Source organism: Trichomycterus rosablanca, chromosome 6, assembly GCF_030014385.1.
Source record: "Trichomycterus rosablanca isolate fTriRos1 chromosome 6, fTriRos1.hap1, whole genome shotgun sequence".
Classification (NCBI taxonomy): domain Eukaryota; kingdom Metazoa; phylum Chordata; class Actinopteri; order Siluriformes; family Trichomycteridae; genus Trichomycterus; species Trichomycterus rosablanca.
In genome coordinates, this window is record NC_085993.1 from 35223508 (window position 1) to 35250506 (window position 26999).

A 26999-nucleotide genomic window follows, 5' to 3' on the forward strand; every position below is an offset into this window, starting at 1 on the left:
GTAGCTGTCACTGTGTGTCAGACAGAGGGGGCAGTGAGTGAGAGAGAAGAAGGAAATCGGCTCAGTAAAGTATTCATTCTTTCGTGCAATTACACCTATAAAATACAACATTACTGAAATAAAGAAGGAAATAATAGAGAAATATGAGAGTTATTGTTGTTTCTGGTAGATACATTTTATAAAAAAGAAAGGAATTTATTACGGTGTAAGGTACAGCACACGTACTGTACTGAAATGTGATGTGTGTGTTATGTACAGTACAGTACTACTGTGTATTGTTGTTTATTATTGTTTATTACAGAAATGTCTTCTATAATTTAAAATTTAAGGGAAAATATACTTGTATTTATAACATAAAAGAGCATTTAAGACATTAGAAAGGTTAGGTAAGGGGGTGGTTTGGGAGGTCTGGCACGGAGTAATTCTATGTACATTATTTCTTATGGGAAAAACGCTGAGCTTCTGCAAGATGATTGGAGGATCAGTGGAAAGGCTGAATCCCGTTTTGATTGACAGCTAGTTTGAGCGCTACACCGTCACTTCTCAAACTCAAACTCAAAAGAAGCTTTATTGGCATGACAAATAGGGACATTCGTATTGCCAAAGCAATACACTTCATTAGTCACTTAATCACTGGGAGCTTCACTCCCATCGCGGATTTTGCGAGTGAAGTCGAAAGACAAACTGCAACCCATTTCAGGCCATTTTCTTGTAAAAGGAACAGAGGGCAGAATTTATGTGTAAATAAATTGACAAATTTTATGATGTAAGCCGACAACGAGCTTACCCTCTTTGAAAGACCAGCAGCCGCCACTGATAATAACGTAACCACTCGTCCCCTCTTGTTCTGAATTTTGTGTTTGTATATTTGACATGCATATATTTGCTCTATCTGCAAAAAACTAATATTATGGGGAAGCGATTTCCGTACTGGATGTTGTACACAGCCGTGATCATGTTAGTTTTATACTGGATGATCGCCTGACGTCCCAGACGTCATTTATTTATTTTTCTTATAGTATTTCTTGTTCTCCGCCAATAAACATTCAAAAATGAATAAAATTGCATGAACTAACTTTGCAGTAAATAAGGAGCAAATAACAATTAAATATATTTCAAAAAGTTATTTGGTTAATTTTTTGTTAAAGCTGTTTCTTAAAAGTGCATGAGGCAGAACACTGATTAAAATGCATTAAATGTTGTAATAGTTACACTGTGACATGTACCATTAGTTATGCCTGTCTTACAGAATTGAGTCCTACACGGTAAAAAAAAAATATTGATGTAAATATTGTGATGACGGTGAGACGTTAGTAAACAGCATTCTTTTCCTTAGAATAGTCCTTTTATTTAGGACAAATAGTTCTTGTGTAAATTACAAGGACAGGAAAAAGTATGGCAGACACAAAAGTCAGAATAAGGGACACGGCGTAACGTTATTATTACTTTTTTGCTCCGTCTTCTCAACACTTGTGCTTGATTTACACTGTTTATATGAAGCAAATATACACGTCAGCGCCTGAACACGCTTTGTTTATTCCTGGTTGAAATGATAAAAAACGTTGATTTCTGAAAATTAAAATACGAGCCATTTTTTTATTTTCTGCTTGTTTGTTATTTGATTTTTGATCTTAAAATGAATAACGCCCCGTTTTCCCGTTTTTTAATATTGTTTTTTGAAATGAAAAACGACCCGTTTTCTTGTTTTTCAACTTTGGGATTTGAAGTGAAAAACGAATGACCAAAGGTACATCGACCCTCTTGCTTAGGCCACCAATATTTGTTAAAACTGGTTGGACCTTTGCTTGTCCCATGACTGGTTCACCACAGTTACAGCAGACCTTAAACTGCGCACCCAACAATAAAGAGTCCACATTCACGTTCATGATTGTGCTATCAATCTGCTCTCAGGCGCTACACCACCCAGTGCAAAGGGCTATGGATGAGTACATCCAAGAGGCTTTAGGCTTAAGGCAAATCTGCCCCTCCTCATTACCTCCTGGGGTGGGCTTTTTCTTTGTGGAGATGAAGGATGGGTCTCTGTGTCCCTGCATTGACTACTGTCGGTTAAAAAAATCACCATCAGGGACAACCATTCTCTGCCTCTGATAAACTCAGCATTTAAGTTGCTGCAGCTGCCATCAGTTTTTACCAAACTGGAGCTGCACAGCACTTACAGTCTAATCAGAATCTAACAGGGGGACACACAGAAGACGGCCTTTATCACCCTTTGGTGTTATATAGGGTGATGCCCCTCTGGCTCATGAATACCCCAGCTGTATTACAGAGCCTCATTAATAAGGTCTCCGGGAATCACTGTGGCCCCACACTCACTCATCTATCTTGACAACGTTCTTCTCCAAAGTCTGAATCTTGACAAACACATAGCATACGTATGGCACATTTTACAACTGCTTCTAGACAACTACCTATATGTCAAGTAGAGTAGTCTTCCTTGGCTGATGGACCCAGCCAAAACAAGGCTCTTACTGACTATCCTTCTCCCACTTTGGTTTGGCTGGTCCAACATTTCCTGGGCTTTGTCAATTTCTTTAGGCAACTTATTCATCACTTCTGTATTCTGTATTCATCGAGGCACCCCTTACTCAGAAGAGTTCAAAGAGATTTTGATGGATGCTCAGGAAGTCTACGGAAGCGCATTGTGTCAGCCACAGTGCTTAAAATGCTAGACCCCGAGGTTAATTACTTATTTGATATGGACTCCTACTGTGCATATACAGTGTATCACAAAAGTGAGTACACCCCTCACATTTCTGCAGATATTGAAGTATATCTTTTCATGGGACAACACTGACAAAATGACACTTTGACACAATGAAAAGTAGTCTGTGTGCAGCTTATATAACAGTGTAAATTTATTCTTCCCTCAAAATAACTCAATATACAGCCATTAATGTCTAAACCACCGGCAACAAAAGTGAGTACACCCCTTAGTGAAAGTTCCTGAAGTGTCAATATTTTGTGTGGCCACCATTATTTCCCAGAACTGCCTTAACTCTCCTGGGCATGGAGTTTACCAGAGCTTCACAGGTTGCCACTGGAATGCTTTTCCACTCCTCCATGACGACATCACGGAGCTGGCGGATATTCGAGACTTTGCGCTCCTCCACCTTCCGCTTGAGGATGCCCCAAAGATGTTCTATTGGGTTTAGGTCTGGAGACATGCTTGGCCAGTCCATCACCTTTACCCTCAGCCTCTTCAATAAAGCAGTGGTCGTCTTAGAGGCGTGTTTGGGGTCATTATCATGCTGGAACACTGCCCTGCGACCCAGTTTCCGGAGGGAGGGGATCATGCTCTGCTTCAGTATTTCACAGTACATATTGGAGTTCATGTGTCCCTCAATGAAATGTAACTCCCCAACACCTGCTGCACTCATGCAGCCCCAGACCATGGCATTCCCACCACCATGCTTGACTGTAGGCATGACACACTTATCTTTGTACTCCTCACCTGATTGCCGCCACACATGCTTGAGACCGTCTGAACCAAACAAATTGATCTTGGTCTCATCAGACCATAGGACATGGTTCCAGTAATCCATGTCCTTTGTTGACATGTCTTCAGCAAACTGTTTGCGGGCTTTCTTGTGTAGAGACTTCAGAAGAGGCTTCCTTCTGGGGTGACAGCCATGCAGACCAATTTGATGTAGTGTGCGGCGTATGGTCTGAGCACTGACAGGCTGACCCCCCACCTTTTCAATCTCTGCAGCAATGCTGACAGCACTCCTGCGCCTATCTTTCAAAGACAGCAGTTGGATGTGACGCTGAGCACGTGCACTCAGCTTCTTTGGACGACCAACGCGAGGTCTGTTCTGAGTGGACCCTGCTCTTTTAAAACGCTGGATGATCTTGGCCACTGTGCTGCAGCTCAGTTTCAGGGTGTTGGCAATCTTCTTGTAGCCTTGGCCATCTTCATGTAGCGCAACAATTCGTCTTTTAAGATCCTCAGAGAGTTCTTTGCCATGAGGTGCCATGTTGGAACTTTTAGTGACCAGTATGAGAGAGTGTGAGAGCTGTACTACTAAATTGAACACACCTGCTCCCTATGCACACCTGAGACCTAGTAACACTAACAAATCACATGACATTTTGGAGGGAAAATGACAAGCAGTGCTCAATTTGGACATTTAGGGGTGTAGTCTCTTAGGGGTGTACTCACTTTTGTTGCCGGTGGTTTAGACATTAATGGCTGTATATTGAGTTATTTTGAGGGAAGAATAAATTTACACTGTTATATAAGCTGCACACAGACTACTTTTCATTGTGTCAAAGTGTCATTTTGTCAGTGTTGTCCCATGAAAAGATATACTTCAATATCTGCAGAAATGTGAGGGGTGTACTCACTTTTGTGATACACTGTATCTTAGTGTAGTTCTTGGTCTAGAGTGACCCTAAGAGCTTGGCATACATTCATGGTGGCAATCACCTTAATCACAGCCAGGCCAGGTGGGCTTTGACTTTCTCCTCTTTTATCAACCTACCTTAAAAGGAAATTACATTATTCTGGTCATGGTTGGTTGCTTTTCAAAGGTCTGCTACTGCTGAGATCTTTCTAGATAAGGTGGTTTAAGAACACAGCTTGCCTAGTGATCTGATGTCAGATCAGGGACCCAAGTTTACGAGCCAGTTTTGGAAAGCCTTCTGCTGACTCTTAGGGGCCTCCATCAGTCTATCCTCTAGATTCCATCGACCGTCCAACAGACGGAGACTGGTGGAAGGCAAACTGATAAGTCCAATTTAATACTGGTACAGTCAAACCTCGGTTTTCGTATGGCTCTATTTTCGTATGATTCGGTTTTCGTCGACTTTCATCTGGTTTTTTCTACCTCGAGTTTCGGCCATTTCCCACGTGACTCAGTGCGGGCCAACGTGAACAAAGACTCGTGCGGCCATATCGGGGTATCCCTCTGCCTGCCTGCCTTCCATACGCCAACAGGACTCCTCAATAAAGGTAAATGTGATGTTAAATGTTCATTTATCCATTTCATTACTTCTTTATAATCATGTCTCATTGTTTTCTATATTCTCTATAAAATGTATTTTTAGTTAATATTTTTGCCTTTCAGGCAATAATTGTATTTACTTTATTCCTTACGGGATTTATTGTTTCGGTTTTCATATGTTTCGACTTTTGAACGGCCTTCTCAACGGATTATTGACGAAAACCGAGGTACCACTGTATAATCGAATTCTCTGTAAAACCTTATTGTCCTGCTCTGCGTCCTTACACAAGGAATGAAGATTTTAAAATTGGTGTAAGATTCAGCTGTCACCCATTGTACCTGCAATGACACACTGGCTGTCTGGTCCATTAATGTTTCTTGAAATCTTCTCTAAAGTATAGTTTTAATTCTATTCAAACCAATTCACATCAACTCTGAAGAGAACCTGATGCTTAAACCCATCCACTCTGCAGAGAAGCTCTACATAAATCATGAACACAGATATAATGGCTGGCGATAATTAAAGAGGACAGGACTTGAATAACCTGGGCACTGTGGAGAGGTAGGTGACCAGTCTGCGCAGGTCTTCTTGCTTTATTCTGTCATGGTTGCTGCGGGCTGGAAAGGTCAAGATTGGTCCTCCTCGCTTATCTCTTCCCCCTGAAGGAAAGTCAAGAGGTACAGCATCAATCACTGCAAGCAGTGTAGGCAAGGCAAGACATTAAGTGATGGGGGAGGGGTAGACCTGGGGATTTCCCCATCTAGAACCAATCAGTGACCCACATTACTGGATGAAGAATAATGACTAGTATGCTTGCTTAGAAATATATCACATGTAACATTTTTCCACGTAAGGCTCTATATTTATGAATGTACTTACATGCCAAGGCTGGTAGTACTGTTAATTTAGTTGAATCTAGTTGCTATTTTTTATGATCAGAACTGAATGGCATAGTTGCTGTGGGGTCTTCCATCCACAGCACTGCCAGGGTAGAGATTTCTGAAACACTTTTGCCTCATTTAACTGTGTGTAGGTAAAACACCCCTTTTATGGGTGTACCACACCACAAGTAAGTACCACACCACAGCAACACAAAACAGGAGATGACTGGGTTATATTTTTGTGGTCACTTATGCTTTTGCGTATGTATATATTTTAACTAATTTGGCTAACATAAAAACTCAATATAACATTTATAAAATGTATAAGACAGCTGGTGTGTCACAGATTTGTGATAAAACAAATGAAACACTATATTCAACAACATTATTGCTGTCATAGAGATAAATAAATTCTGTCGTAGACAACGCAGATATGAGCAAATACCCACAAGAGTGCACTAGAACACAAAAGACCAAATTCTAGCATTTCATGTCAGCCAGACAGTTATTTCTATTCCTTTGCACTCTGTTCCCATGGACACAGTGTCTACCACAGTCTGCAATTCAAAGCCTTGTTCTTTTGAATTTGCTCTGTATTCATCATTTTCTTTTGGTCAGTTCTGGGTAATGCCTTTTGATCTCTGTATTAATATTATATTAGTACTTCTGACATACTGACTTTACGTAAGATTTTGGTTTTTATTTATTTATTTTTTATATATATATTTTTGTTTTTGCATTTTCTCCCCTTTTTCTTCCGACTTTTTTTTAGTCTATTCAATTACCCAATTGCATTAGACTTCCTCTCTACTGATGCCAATCTCCGCCCTGATTGAGGAGAGCGAGACTGTCATGCCCCCCCTCCCCCCGACAAGTGTGCAGTAGCCGACTGCAACTTTTCACCTGCACAAGGCGAATTCATATGCGGATCAGCTTTGTGTACGGAGCCAGTAAAGGTCGTAATCAGTTATGAGAAGTCCCTATTCAGCTCCCACCCTGTATGAAAACAGCCAATCGTTGTACATGTAGGCATCCAGCCCAGCCGGCAGGCAGAGTTGAGACTCAATATGATGTGTTCCAGATCCCAGCTCTGGTGTGCTAGCGTGTGTTTTTACTGCTGCGCCACCTGAGCAGCTCTCACAACTTTTTTTAGCATATCCAATTACCCAATTGCATTATGCTTCCTCTGTATTGATGCCGATTGAGGAAAGCGAGACTGAAACACGCCCTCTCCGACACATGTGCAGTAGTCGACTGCATCTTTTCACCTGCACGAGGCGAGTTCATATGCAGATCAGCTTTGTGTACGGAGAGCCACACCCTGATAAACGCATTATCCTCAACAGAGGTTGTAATTGCCTTAGTTATGATGAGTCCCTATCCAGCTCCCACCCTGTATGAACAACAGCCAATCGTTGTTCATGTAGGCGCCCAGAGCAGCAATATGGCAGAGCTGAGTTTCTAACCGATGAGTTCGAAATGTCGGCTCTGGTGTGCTAGTGTGTTTTACCGCTTTGCCACCTGAGCGCCCCCATTTTATCAACTGTTTACTTTGGTCTTTGTCACAGTGAGTCCAGTTCCACCTAAAACACTGAATGCAAGACAGGAATACCCAGGAGAGATCGCTAAGCCATCATAGGGCGACTGGTTTGTTTAAAAACGCTTGTTTTTTGTATTCGAGTCACTGTGACGTGAAAGCTACAACTACACAATCTATAAAATGCACACATTTGTTGCAAATTATGTTGGCAGGTTTTTTATTTTAATAATATATTAACATGAGATCCATAAGTAAAACTGAAATATAAAACTGAAGTATATCTGTAGGAAAACATAAGTGCACTGAGCCATTGGTTGGCCATTTTAGTAACACCACTCTTCACCATGTGACTGTACAGAAAAAAGTCATAATTGTGCTTGCATCAAAATTATTAATAGAGTTGTTTATTCACAATATAGTGTGTTTTCTTGTACTGACCTGAGACAAAGGCAACCTTTTCTCTTAGAACTGTTAGAACATCAGTGGCCTTTACACTGTCATTCCTTAGAGAGCTGGCTGAGAGAGATGAAACTGAAAGTGGGGGAAAAAGGAAACAATTTAGGAAGGTAAAAGGAATTGATTGTAGAAATTATAAAAAAGAAAAACATATAGTTTAACATTTAGTGCAGATTAATTCTCAATAGCCTTATTAAATTACACAAACATTAAATCAATCACACAACATAAGAGCACACTAACAGCTGCACGTCAGTCTACATCGCTGCCTTAGCACTGTGTACTTCTCTGGACTGGTCCTAGTTCTGTGTTACTTTGCCGTATAGTATGTAATTCAGACACTTGTATCTATTTCCCCTGGGTCAGTTGCAACTGATGGAAGTGTGACCTGCATTTCTGTACAGTATTATAGGGCTTTTATTCTTCTTTATTTATTTATTTGTGGCTCAGTGGGTAGCACTGTCGCCTCACAGCAAGAAGGTCCTGGGTTCGATTCCCAGGTGTATGCGTGGGTTTCCTCCATGAGCTCCGGTTTCCTCACACAGTCCAAAGACATGGAAGTGAGGTGAATTGGAGATACAAAATTGTCCATGCGTGTGTTTGACATTAAAGACTTGAACTGATGAATCTTGTGTAATGAGTAACTATCATTTCTGTCATGAACGTAACCAAAGTGTGTAAAATATGACATTAAAATCCTAATAAATAAATAAATATTAATGTTTTTATGCTGCCAACAAGACAGACTTTCATCAATGTTTTGTCCGGTTATATAATTTATATAATTTGATATTAGTATGTACAATATTATTATTTTTTTACAAACCAAATTCCAAAAAAAGTTAAAACTGTAATTCACTTCATTTCTGTTTTCTGACCATCCTAGTCAGAGTCACGGTTAACCCGGTTTCCAGTAACACACCCCAGACGGGACACTAATCCATCACAAGATCACCCCACCCCCACACACACACAACATAGCCAATCATGTCTATATGTAGACAACGGACTGGCTAATAGCACCTCTGGGGATCCAAACCCTAGATCTTTTTCATCTTACCAGTGTTATTGATTTTACTCCATCAATTTTATAGATTTCTGTAAATATATATGCTTTTTCTCAGGTTGATACTTACAGCACATTCCAAAAAGTTAGAATAAAGGCACATTAAGACCAGAAACACTCTTAGTACAACACCTGAAGAGCAATGTTTAAACGATTACAAGGAATTTAGGGATTTCACCACGTACAGTCCATTACATTATTAAAAGTATTTCTGTGTGTACAACAGCAAGGCTAAAAAAACAATTCTTCAGACTGCACTACACTAACATGCTTCTGTAATGTAATATATAAAAACCACCTGGGTTTTGAAAAACAAATATTAGTAAATACAGTTTGTCGCTACATCTACGAAACAAAGCAAAAACCATAGCAGATAGGCATAATACTGTAATCTGCACCCCTGTTACACTACATGCCTAAATAATGATATGTATTCATATAAAGTAACAAGTATCAATATTTATCGAGGAAATGCAAGACATGCAGTAACACCACTTTTCCTTATTGTCTATGTGCAAGGACCCCCTAACCCCTGCTCGGATTTTTTGTGTAATCTCTAGCCAGTATAATCCCAGTAACAGCTGGCTACTGGGGCGAATCTGTACAATCAGACATGCACAGATGCACATTTGATATATACACACACACACACACACACCTACAACACATCCATTATTTTATACCATCACTACTTACACCTCTCACAGTAACTGGGTTTCTATGTTAACCTTTTTAAAATGTTAAAATATTTAAATAGTTAAATATTTTTTTTTATCTATTTTTCCCCGCTTTTTCCCCCCAATTTTTCTCCCCTATTCTAGTCGTGTCCAATTACCCTGATTGCGTCCTCTATACTGGTTCGACCCTTCATTGCTGACTGAGGATGCCTCTCACCTGACTTGCGCCCCCTCAAGTACGCAATCAGTACAGACTGCATTTTTCACCTGCACGAGTCGAGTTCATACACTACTGGACGCTGTGTACGGAGGGCCACACCCCCATCAGCATTATTCCTTAGCCCTGTGCAGGCGCCGCAGTTGTACCAGTTATGAGGACCTATGACCCGACTCTCTACCCTCTAACCCTGAACAACAGTCAATCGTTGTTCATGCTGCCGCCCAACCCAGTAAGAGAGGTAGAGTCGAGATTCGATGCGATGCATTCAGAACCCCAACTCTGGTACACTAGCGTACTTTACCGCTGCGCCACCTGAGCGGCCGAAGTCCCCTAAATTTGAAATCTCGACGCCCTTCGTTGAGAAATTTGTACCCTTAAACTCGTTATTTCCCTTAAACTCGTCATGCATGCTATGTAAACAAAGGGGTTAAAGTTAGGGCGCATTCACATAAGGCAAAACTGCTTTTGCGCTGCTGTGCAGTTGTTTCCTATGGAGTGTGGCGGTGCTGCATAGCTTACTGCTGCGCTTCCCTAAGCGGCGCACACCGTGCCCTTTAATTTAAATAACCGTATTTTTTAATTGATTTTTAACTGTTTTTATTGTATTTCAGTGTTTATATGTTGTATTTAAGTTCTTTTCAGTGTATAAGTGTCAGAAACAACCCCATCATTTTACATTAGCCTAAAATATAAGCAGTTCCACTGTACCACGGAACGCGTTAACAGGTTTCCCATACATCCTTATACCTTGAAACTCAACGTCTTTTAAACTCGACGCCACTCCTAGAACTAACTGACGTCAAATGTCAATGTACCACCATATTATCATTAGAAAAATAGACAATACCCCATATGCACTGTTGTAAAAGAAATCCCTATTGTATTACACAGACTGGGCACTTATGCTGAGTATAACATGAGTGGGTAAACATTTAAAAATATTATTAGCAATGTTTGTTGCCTGTATTTGGTGTTCTAAAACAAGTAACATGTATGGCACACAGTAATTAAATGAAAGCACTTCTCTTCAAACTGTACTTCAAAAGCATTCTCTGAGATTAATCAAGCATTATTCCTTTCATCTGGGTTGGCTCTTTATAAATGGCCTAATAACTTGGCCACAGGTCCTCTTTTTCCTGCCTGCAGGAGGTAAAGCGGGGTTTCTTGCCTGCTTTCCTGGCCCCTTGTTTTCCAGGAAACATTACAGGTGTTTTTTTTCTGGTTTCTGGGAACTCGGGCATTACTGTGTGTTGCTGTAACGAAATACCCATTCTGGATTTAAATTGTGTCCATTGGTAACTTGGCAGCTTTCTTATCTTTTTGCTAGCATTGCTGTGTACACCTGTCACGAGAGACAGCACTAGTGGAACATGTAGCTAGCACAGTTGGAACCTCAAAGCACTCGTCTTTGTCTTCCTCAGACTGTATTTTTTTACTTGTGATCATTCAATGATTTCTGCTCCAATATTGTACAACCCCAAATCAGAAAAAGTTGGGACGGCATGGAAAAAGCAAATAATAAAAAAACAGAGGTTTTTTTTTACATTTACTTTGACTTTTATTTAATTGCAGACAGGATGAACCTGAGATATTTCATGTTTTATCTGCTCAATTTCATTTATTAATAAACACCCATTCCTGCATTTCAGGTCTGTAACACATTCCAAAAAAAGTTAGTACGGTAAGCATTTACCACTTTGTAATGTTGCTATTCCTTTTCACCACACTTAAAAGACGTTTTGGCACCGAGGATACCAAGTGCTTTAGTGTTTCAGCTTTTATTTTGTCTCATTCTTCCTGCAAACACGTCTTAAGATGTGCAACAGTACGGGGTCGTCATTGTCGCATTTTTCCTTATAAAAAATTCTCTATTGGGGACAGGTCAGGACTGCAGGCAGGCCAGTCCAGTACCTGTACCCTCTTCTTCCACAGCCATGCCTTTGTAATGTGTGCAGCATGTGGTTTTGCATTGTCTTGTTGAAAAATGCATGAACGTCCCTGGAAAAGATGACGTCTTGAAGGCAGCATATGTTGCTCTAAGATCTCAATGTACTTTTCTGCATTCATTCTGCATTAAAACTGCTTTCTACCGCTGCTCCGTGGAGAGTGTGCTGACCTATTGCATCTCTGTGTGGTTCTCCAGCTGCACCACAGCACACAAGAAGGCCATACAGAGGGTCATCAACACCGCCCAGAAAATCATTGGGCACCCTCTCCCATCACTAAAGGAGCTCTACAGCACCCGCTGTCTCAGGAGGGCACACAAAATTAAAAAAGACAGCACACACCCAGGGTACCGGATGTTTGAACTGATGCCCTCGGGTAGACGGTACAGGCAAATCAAAACAAGGACTAATAGACTGAGAGACAGTTTTTACAACAGGGCCATAGCTCTGTTAAACACAAACATGTGACACATCATGTGTCATTCAACGGGTATTGTGCAATTGCAATTTCATTCACTTTAATGGGACATGTGCAACTTATAATTAAAAAAATTTAATTGGACATTTATTGGACATGTGCAATAGCTTCTTTTCCTGCTTCGGTTTTGTTTAAGTGCTTTTTTTATATTTATATTTGTATATACTAGTACTATTGTTTGCTGTGGTTGTTTTTTTCCTTGCACCGAGAGGGGGGGGGGTTGTATTTCAATTTCGTTGTATAAGTGTACAAGTACAATGTGCAATGACAATAAAGGATTCGTATTCGTATTCGTATTCGTAATGCTGCCATCACAGAAGTGTAAATGACCTTTTCCAAGGGCACTGACACGACCCCATACCATGACAGACCCTGGCTTTTGGACTTGTTGCTGATAACAGTCTGGACGGTCCTTTTCGTCTTTGGTCCGGAGCACACGGAGTCCATTTTTCCAAAAAAAGACCTGGAATGCTGATTCATCTGACCACAATATACGTTTCCACTGTGTAATGGTCCATCCTTGATGCTTCCGAGCCCCGAGAAGTCGATGCCGCTTCTGGACATGGTTAACATCAGGCTTTTTATTTGCACAGTAAAGTTTTAAGTGGCATTTGTGCATGTAACTCTGTATTGTTGTGCTTTACAAAGGTTTGCCATAATAATCCCTCACCCATGTGGTTATATCAGCTATTGTTAAGTGGTGGTTCTTGATGCAGTGCCGTCTGGGGGATCGAAGATCACAGGCGTTCAGCTTAAGCTTGAGCCTTTGACATTTGTGCACTGAAATTTCTCCTGATCCTTGAATGGTTTAATAATATTATGCACTGTAGAGGGAGAAATATGCAAATCCCTTCCAATCTTTCTTTGAGGTTTATTGTTTATAAACATTTTAATCATTTTCTCACACATTTGTTGACAAACTGGAGATCCTCTGATCATCTTTGCTCATCCTAGACTCAGCCTTTCCTGGATGCTGCTTTTGTACCAAACCATGATTACAATCACCTGTTGACATCACCTGTTCAAAATCACATCATTATTTAGTTTTTTCACCTCATTACTAGCCCTAAATTGCCCCCGTCCCAACCTTTTTTGGAATGTGTTGCAGGCCTGAAATGCAGGAATGGATATTTACTAATAAATGAAATGAAGTTGAGCAGATAAAACATGAAATATCTCAGGTTCATCCTGTCTGCAATCAAATAAAAGTCAAAGTAAATGTAAGAAACTCTGTGTTTTTATTTTATTTGCATTTTCCATACTGTCCCAACTTTTTCTGATTTGGGGTTGTATTTTGTATTCTGAGGTCCCACTTCAGGTTGGGGTTTACGGTTTGGTCGTGTTTTGTGTTTGTAAGTTTTAGGATGTTCATTCATTTAGCTTTTATTTCCTATCTATTGTATTGTGGTTGTGTAGCTACAGTATTGTTCAGTGTTGTATATCTGACATTCAGGGATGTAACAGTCTGTAACCAAGTTCAGGGTTTTTATAATATTGTGTAATTGTGTTTCAGTTTGATATTTGTGTTAAAGTTAATTGGTAAATTCTTATTGCTGCTGTTCAGCAATGAGAAAAGCAAAACTGTGATTTTTTCTCCCACTTTAGCGCATCCAATTTCCGTCAACCAATTTCTGCCCGTCAATCATCCTCTCACTAATGCTGGTCCCTGCTCCTGATTGGGGAGGACGAGGCTGCTCCACGCCCCCTCTGACACGTGCACAGCAATCGAACATCTTATCACCTACACTTGACGAGTGCAGTGCAGTACAGCGCTGTGTACGGAGAGCCACACCCTCTACCACACTCCTTTCCCATCTCCGTGCAGGCGCCATCAACCAGCCAGCAGAGGTCGTAATCGCACTAGTCTGAGAGAGAGTCCCCATCCGGCTTAATCCCGCCCCTATCTGAACAACAGGCCAATCGTTGTTCATGTGGCCGCTCAGCCTCAGCTGGCAGGCAGAGCCGAGATTCGATACGATGTATTCGAGATCTCAGCACTGGTGAACAGCGTGTGTTTTACCGCTGCGCCACCTGAGCGGCTGATTTTAACTTTTAACTTGATTTTGGACAATTATAGCTGTCGTATAATACATTTTACTGGATTTACCCAGAATAACCCACCCCAGTTTTACTTTCCAGGAAAAATTCTATTACCTGCATCCTTTTGTTCAGCAGTCACATATTGGGACTTTAGAAACCAGAAGTGATTCACTGTGATACGGCTGCTGGATGACCACAGCTCATTTATCAAATGGCTCTGGGTTTTCTATTTCTTTCTCTCTCTCTCTCTCTCTCTCTTATGGTTTATAAATTTCCTCCCTACTGACTACATAAACTATTTAACCTGTATTGAAGCATCTGCTTCTGAACATGTCATGTTAAATGTAGTGAGAAATAGACGCTTTCCAAAGACATCAGGGAATTTACAAGTGCATGCCAACACACACACACACACACTGCAGCACTGTTAACTCCGCTTAGATCTTCACTACAATTACAAACGTTTAGAAAGAGCATTTTAATAGTCACGATTGACAACCTTAAAGAAAATTCACCACTGTTTCAAGTTTTCTCAAATAATGGCTTTACTATTCTTTAAAACAGTAAAGGGCTAACCATTTAATTATTGAATTAATGAGGTTAAAAGAGCTAGGTGACAAAAAACAAGTAGTGGACAAATACATATGTTTTAATCATTCAACTATTTAAAAAGAACCATTGCAGAAATCGTTGACATACCAACACTACTATACACCGATCAGCCATAACATTAAAACCACCTCCTTGTTTCTACACTCACTGTCCACTTTATCAGCTCCACTTACCATATAGAAGCACTTTGTAGTTCTACAATTACTGACTGTAGTCCATTTGTTTCTCTACATACTTTTTTAGCCTGCTTTCACCCTGTTCTTTAATGGTCAGGACCCCCAGAGGACCACTACAGAGTAGGTATCATTTAGGTGATGGATCATTCTCAGCCCTGCAGTGACAATGACATGGTGGTTAGTGTGTTAGTGGAATTTTTAAATACCGTGTCCACTCACTGTCCACTCTATTAGACACTCCTACTTAGTTGGTCCACCTTGTAGATGTAAAGTCAGAGACGATCGCTCATCTATTACTGCTGTTTGAGTTGGTCATCTTCTAGACCTTCATCAGTGGTCACAGGACGCTGCCCACGGGGCGCTGTTGGCTGGATACTTTTGATTGGTGGACTATTCTCAGTCCAGCAGTGACAGTGAGGTGTTTAAAAACTCCATCAGTGCTGCTGTGTCTTATCCACTCATACCAGCACAACACACACTAACACACCACCACCATGTCATTGTCACTGCTGGACTGAGAATGATACACCACCCAAATAATACCTGCTCTGTGGTGGTCCTGACCATTGAAGAAAAGCATGAAAGGGGGCTAACAAAGCATGCAGAGAAAGAGATGGACTACAGTCAGTAATTGTAGAACTACAAAGTGCTTCTATATGGTACGTGGAGCTGATAAAATGGACAGCAAGTGTAGAAATGAGGAGGTGGCTAAAATATTATGGCTGATCGGTGTAACAAATTGTACATGTTCCTTAAGATATGTCAACTTTGACCTTAACTGTATATTTATATTAGTGCAAAATAGAACATTTACTAAAGCAATAAGCCACGAGAGGCCGTACGTTACTGAGATTTTAGCACGGGGATGACGTTTTTGGCACATACAACAATGTTTAATCATAAATGTATTTATTGTGTATAAACTTACAATAAAGCATTCTTCCGTGACGCAAGGTAATCCGATTAACAGTGTTGCTAGGCAACGTGAGGGCGAAAATAACATTAACTTTCTCTATTCAGTGGCGTATTAATATGGAATGATGTGAGGTGGTCCTAGGTGTGCGTTTATCGGGGATTTTACAACGGCTTCGAACGCGGCTCAGCCAATCAGATTTTAGGACCGGAACTATCCGTTTTATAATGAAGATTTTTGTACAACTGACTGCTGTGCTCATGTACACCCCAATGGAAAAGTTGAGACAAATACAAAAATGTTATTATTGCAATTATTTTATTGCATATACAAAATGTCCTTTTTCAGAAATGGGATTTGTGTATACTGAAAATAATGGTGGTGTGATTTTTTTCAACAAGAATCATTATTACTCGTGCACATAAAAAAGCACATTGCCTTACTTCACTTAAATTGCACTACACTTATAGCAAAAAATTTACACCTGCTTCTCAGCAAAGCCTAAAGACTAGCACATGTGCTAATGGGTCTATTAGTAGGAATGAAGTGAAGATTATTCAATTACAGATCCCAGTCATTCTATTCCCATCCCACACGTTCTCAAACATATAATACCCTAAATGGGCTCTAAAAGCTGCCCAGTGGTGATTATACATTTATGAAATGAACAGATGGGCATATATTTTACTTCCAAAATCAGTTTAGCATGAGTATAACATACATATTTGCAGTATAGATTTCTCTGGATGAAAGGGGGTGAGGGCTGTCAGAGATTCAGTGATACACTGACCACTGAATACAAAGTGCTGCATTAATAATTAATGATAATGCCAAGCACCACTATTGCATGTTTTATGAATACTTCATCATGTTGGGAATTTCATGGAATTTATTGAGGAATTGATGGATGTTATGCTTACTGTACCCATGAGTGAATTGTTATTTTGCTAAATGCAAAACACAATGCTAAGAAAAAATATATGCCCTTTTTCAATTGCCTGTTATTGTACTTTTACCAGACTGAATGGTTTCAGATCATGATAAAAACACACGTGAAACCTAAAAAAACACAAAACAAATAGTAAAACATCATTTCATTTATTCAGAGAACAATCTAATCCAACATACACTGATTAGTCATAACATTAAAACCAGCTCCTTGTTTCTATACTCACCGTCCATTTTATCAGCTCCACTTACCATATAGAAGCACTTAGTAGTTCTACAATTACTGACTGTAGTCCATCTATTTCTTTACATACTTTTTTAGCCTGCTTCCACCCTGTTCTTTAATGGTCAGGACCCCCACAGGACCACCATAGGTATTATTTGGGTGGTGGATCATTCTCAGCACTGCAGTGACACTGACAAGGTGGTGGTGTGTTAGTGTGTGTTGTGCTGGTATGAGTGGATCAGACACAGCAGCGCTGATGGAGTTTTAAAACACCTCACTGTCACTGCTGGACTGACAATAGTTCACCAACCAAAAATATCCAGCCAACAGCACCCTGTGTATTTATTAATACTTTAATAATAGCAAGTTGTCCAGATTCTGATGCATCATCACACAACTACCATATACACTGATCAGCCATAACATTAAAACCACCTCATTGTTTCTACACTCACTGTCTATTTTATCAGCTCCACTTACCATATAGGAGCACTTTGTAGTTCTACAATTTAAAATACAAAGACAAGTCCATATCTAAATGAAAAGACAAACAAACAAAACAGAATTAAAGCTTTTGAATGGTCTTGTCAATGTCCTGACTTATCCGAATGCTTAACATTTTTCAACAGTGGCATGAAAGACTAACATCAAACTACTAAAAGTGTTTAGTTCCAGTCATTAATGCTAAATTTGTTGGTACCAGTTATCAAATTAAGGAAGCAATGACTTTTCACAATGGGACTATGCTTGAATAACCTTTTAATCTAAAAAATAAATGCAACTTTTTTGTTTCTAAGCACATTATGATTTTACTTGTTTTCAGTTGTTAAGATTATGTTGTATGGAATGATCTTAAATCATTTAGTGTAATTAAAATGCAATAACTGATTGATTTATAAAAGGGGAAATGCAGTTAGAAAAAATGTAATACAATTTAGTGTGAAATACACACTACCAATATGCTGGGTCTTAACTAATAACTTATACAATGTCATAGATAGCTAGGGAGGGACAGGATCCAAGCGTTTTCATGTTACAGTATCATGGTGATCCAAACAGTCTCTCAGGAGAGCTAAGAAATGGGTCACTCTCTATAATCACCAAATGAAACCAATCCTAGCACAGTGCTGCCAAATGGCTTAGTAAATTTGACTCCAGTCAAGGGCAGCTAGGCTAGAGGAAAACTAATCCACTAAAAAAAATCTAAGAACAATGGCTGGCACAGATCTGGTGTTGCTGTATTTTGTATGCGTGAGTATAAACTATGAGATCAGTGCTTTACTAAGGGACAGTATGATCACATGCATACTGATTTGTTAAATATTATGTGGATGAAAAGCAGAATCCATATTTAAAATGATGACTGGTGTCTAAAGTACACTACATGGCTAAAAGTATGTCAACACCCTTTTAATTAGGTTTAATTATTTCAGACAAATCCTTGTTTATAAGAGTATTTAGCCATGTAATCTTCATAATTGTTGGCACTATAAAAAGCCACCTTTTCAACAAGTCACTTTATCAACTTTGTCTTTATCAGCTGCCCCAGTCTTCAAAAAGTGCTGTTATTGTGAAGTGGATTCTCATCATTAAAGCAGTAGACCATACTGGCTCATTCACTACTGAGTTCCAGATAGCTTCTGGATCAACATCAGTACAGACATAGTTTTTTGGAAACTTCAAGGATTGGGTTCTCATATATGAGCCTCCATATATACACTGATCAGCCATAACATTAAAACCACCTCCTTGTTTCTACACTCACTGTTCATTTTATCAGCTCCCCTTACCATATAGAAGCACTTTGTACTTCTACAATTACTGACTGTAGTCCATCTGTTTCTCTGCATGCTTTGTTAGCCCCCTTTTGTGCTGTTCTTCAATGGTCAGGACCCCCACAGTTGTGCTGATATGAATGGATAAGACACAGCAGTGCTGCGGGAGTTTTTAAACACCTCACTGTCACTGCTGGACTAAGAATAGTCCACCAACCTAAAATAACCAGCCAACAGTGCCCCGTAGGCAGTGTCTTGTGACCACTGATGAAGGTCTAGAAGATGACAAACTCAAACAGCAGCAATAGATGAGCGATCGTCTCTGACTTTACATCTACAAGGTGGACCAACTAGGTAGGAGTGTCTAATAGAGTGGACAGTGAGTGGACACAATATTTAAAAACTCCAGCAGCTCTGCTGTGTCTGATCCACTCATACCAGCACAACACACACTAACACACCACCACCATCATGGCAGTGTCACTGCAGTGCTGAGAATGATCCACCACCCAAATAATACCACCCAAAGCATGAAAGGAGGCTAACAAAGCATGCAGAGAAACAGATGGACAACAGTCAGTAATTGTAGAACTACAAAGTGCTTCTATATGGTAAGTGGAGCTGATAAAATAGACATTGAGTGTAGAAACAAGGAGGTGGTTTTAATGTTATGGCTGATCGGTGTATATGAATGAATGTCTTGGTCTTAGTTGTGACATTCATTCTTTTATGATTCATTTTTAGAAAGCCTTAGAAATAGCTGTGAATCATTCCAGCTACAATGATTTTTACTACAGATCACTTTCTCCTGCAACTAATTTATCTTAAAATCCCTTCATAATTTAATTTATGAGCAAATTAAAACTGTGTGTGGAGGGAAACGCTCTTGGATTGTTCCTTGGACAGGCAGGAGGAATGTAAACGAGCCAGCCCGGACTTGTGTTTTTCAGGCGTATGATGCATTTGCTTCACTAGATATTTGGCATGTTTCTTGAAAATCTTTGAATAAAGCACAACAAAGCTTTTTCAAGTGCACATTTAAAATGCAACCAAATTGGATATAAAAATGGGATTGAAACATCCATAATTATATATGCATTAAGATAATTACTACTTATCTAGACTAATCAGCTTTTAGTTAGTATCAGCTTTTACTTAGTACAAACAAAACAAGCTTCCTAAAACCCACCAGTCACTTTCAGCTGGGACAAGATCCAAAACTACTTATAAAATTGATTTCACTATTTTCAATCTCCAAAACTTGGCAGCTGTTGGTACATCCATCTTCCAGACCTTTTTCCAGTGCATTTATGAGAGAGATCCTGTGCTATGTGTTGGTGCTAGTATTAGAGTTCCTGTTTTCCCAAGACTGCATTTTAGCAACAATCATGCTCTCTTATGTACAGTATTAATGCATGTTGGAGGTTTTTCCAAGAGCCGTCTTTAGGTCCTTATGTCTACCGCGCCTGCCAGAAAATGCTGCTTTGGCAATTTGTTCTGCTTTGTTGTCTGTGTGCTGAGGATGTGATTTTTAAAAAGCTGTATCACATTAAACAGGAAAGGTTGGCAGTGATGGTACAAGCCCTCTGGGAAGTACCATCTGTGTAAGAGAGGTACAGAGGAAATTTGGAGTATATTGTTTGTTCCAGAATTAAATGAGCAGTGTTACTTCCAATGCAAAATCAGATGCCAATGCTTACACTGATACCAACCTGATACTTGTCTTGGTTTTACATATTGCTTTTAGGCAATATGTATATAATTAATAAAATACAAATAAATCTGTTGGACAGCTGCATTAAAATACTTATTTTTACCATTTACTTATTTTTATACAAATACTTTATATATTTTAAATATAGCTTATACTGTAAATACACAAACACTGACCAAAAGGTTAGCTTAATAACACTTGTCTTCTTCTTCTTGTTCCTCAGCCTTTGTCCCGTTTTTTGTTTACGGGGTCGGCATTCCCGGCTTCTTCCCGTCAGGGGTCGCCGGCGGGACAGTTTATACGCCGGATGCCCTCCCTGACACAACCCTCCCTATTTATCCGGGCTTGGGACCGGCACTACAATGCACTGGTCTGTGCATCCCAGTGGCTAGGTAACTATGGGACAATTCAGTGTCTCCAATTAGCCTAGCGGCATGTCTTTGGACTGTGGGAGGAAACCGGAGCACCCGGAGGAAACCCACGCAGACACAGGGAGAACATGCAAACTCCGCACAGAAAGGACCCGGACCGCCCCACCCGGGGATCGAGCCCAGGACCTTCTCGCTGTGAGGCGACAGTGCTACCCACTTAGCCACCATGCCGCCTGATGAATTACACTTGTGAAACCTTGAAATTCCAAGAACCATGTTCTTCTTCATAAAAGCATGAACACTGAAGGTAGTCAGTAGTGGGAGTAGAAGGTAGTGGACCAGTAATTAGAAGGCTGCCAGTTCAAGCTGTGCCACCTCTAAGGTCAGTCCCTGAGCAAGGCCCTTAGCTCTCAGTTGCTCAGATTGTATTCAGTCATAATTATAATAACATCATAATGAGTGTATGCTAAATGCTGCAAATGTACACTATATGTATTAGCTCGTCTGCCTTCACACACATATGAACTTAAGTAGCATCCCATTCTTAATCCATAGGGTTTAATATGATGTCGGCCCACCCTTTGCAGCTATAACAGCTTCAGCCTTTCTGGGAAGGCTTTCCACAAGGTTTAGGAGTGTGTTTATGGGAATTTTTGACCATTCTTCCAGAAGCGCATTTGTGAGGTCAGACACTGATGTTGGACGAGAAGGCCTGGCTCGCAGTCTCCGCTCTAATTCATCCCAAAGGTGTTCTATCAGGTTGAGGTCAGGACACCAAACTCGCTCATCCATGTCTTTATGGACCTTGTGCTTTGTGCACTGGTGTGCAGTCATGTTGGAACAGGAAGGGGCCATCCCCAGACTGTTCCCACAAAGTTGGGAGCATGAAATTGTCCAAAATCTCTTGGTATGCTGAAGCATTAAGAGTTCCTTTCACTGGAACTAAGGGGCCGAGCCCAACTCCTGAAAAACAACACCACACCATAATCCCCCCTCCACCAAACTTTACACTTGGCACAATGCAGTCAGACAAGTACCGTTCTCCTGGCAACCGCCAAACCCAGACCCAGGAGAAGCTGATTCGTCACTCCAGAGAACACGTCTCCACTGCTCTAGAGTCCAGAGGCCGTGTGCTTTACACCACTGTTTGTAGAAGCAGTCTGCATGCCTAGGTGCTTGGTTTTATACACCTGTGGCCATGGAAGTGATTGGAACACCGGAATTCAATGATTTGTATGGGTGAGTGAATACTTTTGGCAATATAGTGTAAATACTATACTTGTCTGTTAAACTGATTTTTTAAATTTTGTCAGAAATATGCCAGCATCGTAAAAGGTCAGCACTAAGCCAATGGTGTAAATAAATCTATGTACTATGTATACTTCACTGAGGACACTGAAGCATAAACAGTATACTGATTCAGACATGACTCAACATCAGGGTTGCCAGATTGCAACAGTGGTTGCCAGCCAAAAACCTTTTCACAATCCGCCAAAATGCATGCAAAACTGCCCCAAACAACACAGGACAAGCAGATAATGTTTAGCATTTCAAAAATAATAAACCAGTTAAACCACCATGACCTACAAATTTATATCTTAAAATGTACAGATCAGTAATTACACATTATAAAGGACAAATTATTTTTGCTTGCATGTCTTTGAAGTAGCCTACCAAGTTTTTAAAATACATTATTAATAATAGGACACACTACCCTTTGCAAGTAAATAAGAATAAACTTGCAAGCAATGAAATAAGTTTAACCTCTCGTACATATAAAACTTGCTTATCTTCATATTCAACTCAGCATCACTTGTCAGTTTCCAACAGGAGAACTATGTACAGTTATTATGAAGAACTATGTACATAAGTACACAAGCCGGTTAACTATAAATGGATGAATCAAATCTCCCCAACAACTGTCTGGAAGGACAGAATGTAGGCGTGGCAATGGTGTCTTTTGGACTGGAAAGAATAACCTGTCAATCAAACTTTTGACAATGGGTTGGATGTGGTGAGAGAAGGTATGCCTATTTATATTCCAGCTGCTTTAGAAAGCAATAGTTTTTTATTTATATTTTAACTATTTATAGTTTAACTATTGCCATGACATTAAAACCACCTCCTTGTTTCTACACTCACTGTCCATTTTATCAGCTCCACTTACCATATAGAAGCACTTTGTAGTTCTACAATTACTGATTGTAGTTCATCTGTTTCTCTACATGCTTTGTTAGCCCCCTTTCCTGATGTTCTTCAATGGTCAGGACCACCACAGAGCAGGTATTATTTAGGTGGTGGATCATTCTCAGCACTGCAGTGACACTGACATGGTGGTGGTGTATTAGTGTGTGTTGTGCTGGTATGAGTGGATCAGACACAGCAGAGCTGCTGGAGTTTAAATATTGTGTCCACTCACTGTCCACTCTATTAGACACTCCTACCTAGTTGGGCCACCTTGTAGATGTGAAGTCAGAGACAATCACTGATCTATTGCTGCTGTTTGAGTTTGTCATCTTCTAGACCTTCATCAGTGGTCACAGGACGCCACCCACAGGGAGCTGTTGGCTGGATATATATTTGGTTGGTGGACTATTCTCAGTCCAGCAGTGACAGTGAGGTGTTTAAAAACTCCATCAGCATTGCTGTGTCTTATCCACTCAAACCAGTACAACACACACTAACACACCACCACCATGTCATTGTCACTGCAGTGCTGAGGATGATCCACCACCCAAATAATACTTACTCTGTAGTGGTCCTGTGGGGGTCTTGACCATTGAAGAACAGCATGAAAGGGGGCTAACAAAGCATGCAGAGAAACAGATGGACTACAGTCAGTAATTGTAGAACTACAAAGTGCTTCTATATGGTAAGTGGAGCTGATAAAATGGACAGTGAGCGTAGAAACAAGGAGGTGGTTTTAATGTTACGGTTGATCGGTGTATATACTTATCAATCTTTAAAGCTGCTTTATGCAAGAGTGTTATGAAAATTACCTGCATGCAACTCAGATATCTGAGCCTCTACACACAATGCCTGATTTGGATGCCAGATTTTTTTGCTGTTGACCTGTCAGGGGTGTATTTTTTACTCTGCGCCCAGTGTTTTGGAAAGTTAAAGATAAAGCAGTAGCTGAAAATGATAAAGAACATGTGAGTAAATGAAAAACACACACACATTGTGGTGGTCAAGCTGAGAATGGGACACTGGGGACAAAAATAGTCTGACACTGTGGCTCAGTAAGCAACTTAGAATTAATGTAGCATTTTGGCAATGGCAAACTTCACTCTTATGTCAAACTTATTTATTTTAGTAATTGTGTCTCCCTGCTTTGTTATGGCAAACCTGCAATTACAGTGGACCCTTGGGTTTATCATATGGACAGTTTACCATACGAACATTTTGGGTTACGAACGATCTTTTTCAACTTAACGTACAAACAAATTTCGGATTACAAACCGAAATTCGTGAAACACGTGACGTCACGAACAAGTTAACTCCGACCGTCTCTCTCTCTATACAGTGAGCGGACAGGTGTTTTTTCTGTGTTTTCTTTATATTTTGTAAAATTCTATTTTAAAATGGCTTCAAAGAAGGTGCAGAGGAAGCGCAGTGCTGAGAAAATGAACAAATCTATTACTATTCATTGTTGTATAATTACTCCTGCCAGTAGCTGTCACTGTGTATCAGTGGGGGCAGTGAGTGAGAGAGAAGAAGGAAATCAGCTGAGTAAAGTATTCTTTCTTTCGTGCAATTACACCTACAAAATACAACATTACTGAAATAAAGAAGGAAATAATAGAGAAATATTTATTATTGTTAATATTTAGTTATTGTTGTTTCTGGTAGATACATTTTGTAAAAAAAAAAAATAAGGAAATGTATTATGGTGTATAGTAAAGCACACGTACTGTATTGAAATGTGATGTGTGTTTTATGTACAGTACTACTGTGTATTGTTGTTTATTATTGTTTATTACAGGAATGTCTATTCTATAATTTAAGATTTAAGGGAAAATATACTTGTATTTATAACAAAAAAGACCATATAAGACATAAATTCATAAGTCAAGGGTCTACTGTATTTAAAAAGTATGATCTGACCAGCTTTGTAAATACAGTTCTGAATTTAGCAGCCAAAATCAATTCTTTTGTGGCAACAAAGCTCACTCACTCACTTTCTTAACCGCTTATCCAATTAGGGTCGCGGGGGAGTGCTGGAGCCTATCCCAGCTTTTCAATGGAAGCAAGGCACACAGTAACACCCTGGACAGGGCGCCAGTCCATCGCAGGGCGGACACACATACACACACCCATTTACCTATAGGGCAATTCAGTGTCTCCAATTAACCTGACTGCATGTTTTTAGACTGTGGGAGGAAACTGGGGAGAACATGTAAACTCTGCACTGAAAGGACCCGGACCGCCCTGCCTGGGGATCAAACCCAGGACCTTCTTGCTGTGAGGCGACAGTGCTACCCACCGAGCCACTGTGCCGCCTGGCAACAAAGCTTTTAAGCAAATTGTTTGGCAGCAAGCTAAGCTAACTCTACATCAATCAATAGTAAAGTGCAATAGATTCAACTAAAGTTGCAGCACCTAGTTCAGCTGTCAGTATACCTGTGAATGTTATATATTTCTAGAGAGTACATTTTGTTGGGTTGAATATTATTCATAAATAAAAAAAACTGTTTTCCATTTTAACGTAAAAGACCCCCACTGATCTGCAATAAAATACAGATCCAATTCACTCTGGTACAAGTGGAACAAACATAAATTTAGTTTGGTAATGAACCTGTCACATGTCTCTTGCAGCACTGACTCCTACTTTCTTCTGTGAACCACGACTATTCAAAAACAGACCCCCTCGGGACAAAGTGAATCATCCTCAACAGTTTTATTACAGCACTTGTACATTTAAGTGCGAGATAAGGATTTCTAGACTTGTATACAACACCATATGCCTCCAAGCTATCATTATGCTCCTAAAAACGAGTATAAAATGCCATATGCAAAGTATCAGCTGGCTGGCTGGCTATAATTGCACAAGTGCAGTTTGTAGACTCTGTAAGCTTTGTTGTGTCTCTGAATCAGATTATTGTCCTTACCACATTTACCCCACATAATAGGTAAGCCACAGGAAAAGCCAGTATAAAGCTAAGCAGCTTAAAAGTGATTCCCTCCATGACATACCGGAGTTGTTTTGCATTACGTGTTAAATATCTGGCAAACTCGGCTGCTCCGGGTAATAACCAAATTCAGTTTCTCCAATCTGAACTCACTTATTTCCCCTGTTGCATAATTGAGCCGAAAATGATGGATAAATATGAACCTGAATGCAATCTATCATTAATAGGGGGAACTCCATGCCCTTGTGAGCAGAACCTTGGGAAAGCCATGAGGAAATCGATCAAAATTTGCATATTTGTGACATGAATATCTGGAGACTGAAGACCTCTCATTATTTAGGTCAGACTCAGAGATGTTCACAAGTCACAAAATATGAGTCACTTTAGGCTAGATTCTGAGTCAAGTCACAAGTCTTTAGGCTAGATTCTGAGTCAAGTCACAAGTCTTTAGGCTAGATTCTGAGTCAAGTCACAAGTCTTTAGACTAGAGTCTAAGTCAAGTCACGAGTCAATATAATATACACAAAACATATATTGGAAATGTAGCGTAGAAATAAACAAATAATATGTAAGTTCAGATAAAAAACAACAACAGATTAGCAACTGTATTTTGCCGTTTTACTTAGCGCTTTTACTTTCCTAGTCATTGTGAAAATGAATGTAATTTACATAACAAGAAGGTACCAGTTAAAAGCTTAAACTGATACGTTTTGTATCGCAGCAAAAAAATCCATAACCACTGCTTACCTTAGCTTATGTTCCTCCAGATGCTATCAAATTTATAACCGTGTGTTGTTCCATTAGGAATATAATCCGTTATTTTGTAAATGTGCTTATAATTAAAAACCTCCAAACTTTTCCCG

At 39.9% G+C, this 26999-nt stretch overlaps 1 protein-coding gene across 1 annotated transcript in view; it reads right to left on the reverse strand.

Annotated features, from left to right (window-relative positions):
- Window positions 1-26999, reverse strand: part of kalrnb (kalirin RhoGEF kinase b) — a 159914-nt gene that overhangs the window by 113214 nt on the left and 19701 nt on the right. Inside the window, exons 2-3 of the mRNA XM_062997761.1 lie at window positions 7825-7917; window positions 5510-5624 (exon numbers count right to left, since the gene is read on the reverse strand). Of these exons, the coding sequence (XP_062853831.1) occupies window positions 5510-5624; window positions 7825-7917 (208 nt within the window). The remainder of the gene's footprint in view (window positions 1-5509; window positions 5625-7824; window positions 7918-26999) is intronic.